General features: G+C 34.9%; 1 protein-coding gene across 1 annotated transcript; it reads left to right on the top strand.

The window, feature by feature from the left end:
- The first annotated feature begins 2263 nt into the window (after positions 1-2263).
- Positions 2264-5454, top strand: LOC116351860 (protein windpipe-like). Its single transcript, XM_031784007.1, has 3 exons — positions 2264-2542; positions 2731-2917; positions 3048-5454. The coding sequence occupies exons 1-3, from the start codon at positions 2372-2374 to the stop codon at positions 3956-3958; spliced, it is 1269 nt and encodes a 422-aa protein (XP_031639867.1). The 5' UTR covers positions 2264-2371; the 3' UTR covers positions 3959-5454.
- Positions 5455-5888: the final 434 nt, after the last annotated feature.

Raw genomic sequence — 5888 nt, 5'->3', positions numbered from 1 at the left:
GGGCCCAATCCTGTGGAACATCATGTACGACGGTGTTCTGAGATTGCAACTGCCGCCAGGAGTGAAAATCGTTGGTTTCGCTGACGATATCGCCATTGTCATCGTAGCGAAACACATAGAAGAAATCGAAGCAGTCGCGAACGAAGCAATTTCGCAAGTCAAGAGTTGGCTGGAAACTGCTGGCCTAGAGCTGGCAGAGCACAAAACGGAAGCAGTCCTAATCACGGGTCGTAAATCACTGGAGTATATGAAAATAAAAGTCGGCAACCAAATAATTAGCTCGAAAGACTCGATCAAATATCTAGGGGTCATGATAGACAACAGACTCCAGTTCAAGTCCCACGTCGAGTACATGAAGAATAAGGCAGCATCAACGCAAGCAGCGCTCTCTAGAATACTGCCAAATATCGGGGGCCCCAAATACGGTAGGAGAATCCTACTCTCAAGAGTAGTTAGCTCGATACTGCTCTATGCCGCTCCGGTTTGGGCAGCAGCACTGACGACTAAAGCAATAAGGAGAAATCTTGCAACCACATACAGACTCAGCGCACTGAGAACAATAAGTGGCTTCAGGACGATATCAGACGACGCGGCATTAGTTATAGCCGGGATGATGCCAGTGGATATACTGGCGGACGAAATGTGGAGAATCTACAACAGAAGAACCACAGACAAAAGCGAGTATAAACGCATTAAAAAAGAAGAAAGAACAACATCGATGGCCAAATGGCAGACTCGATGGGAGACCACAACAAAAGGCCGAAGGACTTACAATCTTATACCGTCTCTTATACGTACGATATGTAGAAGAGTGTGCAAGGGTGTGGTTTAGTACGTAGGCGCTTTCCCAGTCGGCGAATCGTGCATGCTAATCGGTCATATCACCATTGGTATCTTTGGAAGATTCCACATCCAGGCAAAAAAAGCCAAAAAAATATATTCCATAATAAGTTATTATTAATAACAAAAATACACATAAAATATCATTTGGCTGCTTTGTAGCCTATGCGAGTTGTTGAACCTAAATTAATAGACAATTTCTTCTTTTTTTTTAATTGTTATAATGACTAAAATATAAAGAAATATATCTTATTTATATTAAAAACAATCATGAAAAGACGCCATCGCACACAAAATATTAATTTCAATCTCAATTCTTTTATTGATATGTATGTTAATTTTGACAAAATATTAGCGATTTTAAGTGTTTATTTAATGTTTTCACAATGTTGACAGAATCTATTACTTAAATTCGCCCAGCGCAAGAGATAAAATATTTCAATTGATTAAATTTTTGAATTGATTATATTCCGTATTTTTTTTGCATTTTTCTGTGAGACAAGTAAATTTTTTACAAAATTTTGTTTGTCACAGTTGAATAAAAAATCAAAGAAAAAAATAAATAAAGCAACAAAAACAACACAATGGTTAGAATATAATTGGCTGAGATCATTTTTTTTACTTTACAGTGTACAATCTCCAATTGTACATAAGATGTTGCGTAAATATGCAAAAAAACTTTCTCTCTGCCAATCGATTGTGTCTGACACAATTTATTTACGTAGTATGTTTATTTTTTTCAAAAGTCCGCCACTGTTTTCAAAAGTTCGCAAACAAAATCACAATTTGAAAAAAATAATTGTACGCTTCTCTGTATCGTGTTTGTTTGTTGGTGCTGATGCGCACCCACGTTGTTGATAGGGTACAGCGAGCGTACTTTGATAATTTGTTGAAATGTCTCTATGAATGTGGTAAATCCACAATGTTCGGGTAATTTCCAGCTAATTGGATATTTCTTCAAACACCTTTTTCACTGACTTGTTTTGTGCGCGCGTTCGCAAAATCTCAAGTTCGCCAAGAAGTAAATTTGATATAAAAAAAATTAATTTCCTCATTGACTATTGAAGTATCGAAAAATTCTTAAGATCCACGAGTTTACACGCCTGTTTTAAGGCATTACATGAGTGCCGAAATTCTTTCAACTTTTCTTGACAATTAACTTTCCTGTTAGTTGACTTTTCCGAGAGTCTGCTATATATGCATTAAAAACGATTATTATTCGCAATTAATTTTCACCAATGATATAGTTGTTTCGATAATGTTGTAGTCCATGTACAAGTATATTTAAATGAAAGTAAATATTGAGATTAAACGTTACAGCCTGAAAATCGATTTAAGATCAATAAACATGATTCTCGTCTTTTTTTCAAATTCATTTTCAACCTTTTTAATAAACGACACTTTCGCGAAACGAAATTTAATTAGTTTTTGTTTCTTTTACAGGTCATAAATTATCTGAGACACACACATACACTCAATAAACTAAGTTAAACAATAATAATAACAAAAAAAAGAAGATAAATAGCGCAAAATGAAAGTACGTTTAGCGCATATCTCTTTCTATATTTTTATTGGAACTCTTTTGCTGACCATTGGCTGTGGTGATTCATTCACATGCCCAGAATTTTGTTCCTGCTCTGAAGTGCAACGCAAACGTTATAATCATGCCAAATGTACATCGTTGGATGGCTTGCGGCAGTTGGTATGTATTATAGTAAACTACTTAAAACAAATTTATCTATAGAAAAAAATCAACTTTAATCGATTTAGTCAAAATATAAATTAGTGTGTACACGGGTGTTCATAAATTTCTAGTAGCTTTTAGTTGTTTTCTTCGTTAAAAAAATCGAACTAATAATGTGTACTTTTTTTAACAAAAATCTATTTCAGGGTAAAACATCGGAATTACATTCATTGGATTTGTCATCGATGAATTTAACAAAAATAAATAACCAATTGGATAAATTGACAAACCTCTCGAAATTGGATTTGAGCGATAATCATTTATCAGATTTAAGTAATTTACATCAGCGTCGCATTCGGTTTTTAAATATGAGCGGAAACCGAATAACATCTGGTAAATTAGCGAGGCAATTCACTTAAAAATTGCCTTTCTATTATTTAATAATTGTTATTGATTCTTTTCCGATTATTTATCGATTATTTTAAATTAATTGTATTCTTTTCTTTTGTGATTCTCCCCTTAGGTAAATTAGCGAAAATTCCAACAACAGTAAAACATTTGAATTTATCACACAATGATATCACCATTTTACCCGAAAACTTTAAACTGTTCATTCATTTGAAGTCATTAGAGTTGTCTGATAATCCACTAAATTGTACATGTGAAACATTAGATGTACGAAATTGGTTGCAGGTGCGTAAGGTGTGGACCGAGAAACCGATTCGATGTATGGCACCGCTACAATTTAAAGGACGATCATGGCTGCAAATTCGTCAAGCAGAAGTTTGCGAACCAAATGGTTTAGATGCACCACGAATGTTACCATTTTCTGGTGTCATCGACGATGAGAATGAATTGATGATGGACGATCATGTAACCGCTGGTGAAAGTGATGCAATTGAAGCTGATTTTATACCGGTAAACTATTTACGAAACAAACGAAATGATGCTGCACCAAATCCTGAAAAGGACGATCATTTGGATGAAAACTATGAAGGATCTGGTATGGTCGAATCGTATGAAGGTTCAGGCGATGAAAATTCTGCAACTGAAACAGGGCCGAAGAATGATGATGATGATTTTAATAATGATAGGACATTCAACAAAGAATCAGAAAAATTGACCACAAAAAATTCCAGTGGGGAAACAAACAACAATGAAAGCGACGAAACAGATGATGCGGTAACCAAAAATCTCGTCGTACCAAACGAAAGCTCCATCAATGATGCAGAAATTATTGCATCAAATGTTCATGGAGACAAAGAAACTAAACAAGAATCAACAAAGCTACAAGAACCAGTTCAAGAGAGCAAAAGCACATACATTCTATTGGCAATTTTGGGTATTTTATTAGTTGTACTCATCTTATATGTAGCAACGAAACGAAGTAAAGCATCTATTAAGAATCGCCGAAATAACAATGTAAGTGACTGACAATGGGATATTACTTCCTTACTTCTTCATTTTAAATGAACACATCTTACACAGTATACACCTATACTTCAGGTCGAGTTAGAAACGACAACATAGTCATGTATGATGCTGAGGTTCACTTTAAGTCAAGCACATGCGAAAGCTATTTACATGTAAAGCAAAAGAACCATGAAAAGAACGCATAAAGACGATATTTAAATGCTATCTGTAAATTTACAAAAAAAATATAAAAGCAATGGCAATCTAATGGAAGAAAGGGTTAAATTCCAAAAATTTCAAAAATATAAAGGGAATTTGATCTTTCAAAAATAAGAACTAAAAAGGGTCCTAACTTTTTCGTCTCCATAGCAAATTGAAAGATATTCCCAAACTCCATTCTAACATCTGTTGCATAAACATTGGCACAAATTGATACATTTATTACAACGAAATAACAAAAATAAAAATGTCAACCAATGCACGTCGAGAGTCTCGAGACTCGTTGAACCATCTATCGTGTTTTAAAGGATTGTCGTGAAGGTAAAGAACCGAAAAATAAAAAAAATCCCTGGTCGTCCACCCAAACTAAGTGCCCGGACAACGAAACGTCTGCTGTCAAGTGCTAAAAACAAGGTTGGTCAATCAACACGGCGACTGTCGCAAAAATTTGGTATTGATAATTCCAAAGTGCATCGCATTTTGAAGAAAAACAACGTATTTTATCGTAAACGTAAGCGGGCACCGAAATATACACCAAGACAACTCGAAATAATACCAAAATGTTGCCGTGCACTGCGTCGTAAACACTTTGCTAACGGGAAATTCATGATTTTGGACGTTGAATCATACTTCACTTTTTCGCACCATGAATTGAGTGGTAATGATAGCTATTACACTGACAACATTGAAGCAACACCAGACGATGTTAAATTTGCTGGTAAGTCAAAATTTGTAGCGAAAATACCATTTGTACCGAAAAAAGACAACGCACCAAACATTACACAGGCAATCGAAGATTTCTCGTCAGTTCTCAAACGTAAAGTGTACGAGAAGGGCTGGGAAGCTCAAAACGAGCAACAATTGATAGGACGAATCAAGCGAAAGTTGAAGGAAGTCGACATATTGGTCGTCCAGAGCATGATTTTGAAGGTTCGACACGTACTGAGACAAATCGAAGACAATGGCTCATTAAGTGTAAAGTGAATGTGCTATTCGATAGCCTATGAATAAAAGTTTATACCAATAAAAAAGAATTTAATATTGTGTATTTTTTTTCAAATGGCGGAAGTCTCATTTTGTGCCAATGTTTATGCAACAGATGTTATTAGGGGGCTTTTGATTCCAATTTGGCTCAAAAATCCCCATCAAATCGAAAGAGTTTTTCTATCGTCAAAAGCCATAGCAATTTTAAAGAATTCACACTCTAAAATTTTCCACAATTTGTAAAGGAGTCATTTCAAAGCTGTTCTTCAGGGAGGACCCATTCAGTGTTGTTTTTTTCTAAAAGATTTTGTATACGCGAAAAATCTTTTGAAATTTGTTTTATAAGCATTTCAATGCAGTGCTGTCAACGAAAATAAACGAACGAACAGATCGTTCGTTCGCAGCAATTGTCTGTGGCCGATCATTCACAGAAAACGAAGTGTTGTTCGTTCGCATGTTCGACCAGTCATAACAATTTACTAATGTTAAATAATATAGACAACTTTTTAAACGTTCTTGAGCGCCCTTATCGAGTTGTTGTAGCAAAAGCAAATTTTTTCATTCCCGTCAATATTTCTTACAAACACAATATTGAGTCAGTGAAAAATTTGTGTGATTTAAGTACAGTTAAATGGGTAAGAATAATCATGACCTCCAAACATTCTTTAAAAAAATACTGATACAAGACGATGAATTAAAATAAATGAGATACTAACTCGCGTTTAAAATAAATCTGATACTTGAGAGA

The sequence above is a fragment of the Contarinia nasturtii genome, unplaced genomic scaffold, assembly GCF_009176525.2.
Source record: "Contarinia nasturtii isolate CC-2019 unplaced genomic scaffold, AAFC_CNas_1.1 Cnas_scaffold_6458, whole genome shotgun sequence".
In the NCBI taxonomy this organism is placed as follows: Eukaryota; Metazoa; Arthropoda; class Insecta; order Diptera; family Cecidomyiidae; genus Contarinia; species Contarinia nasturtii.
This window is presented reverse-complemented; position numbering and strand designations above follow the sequence as displayed.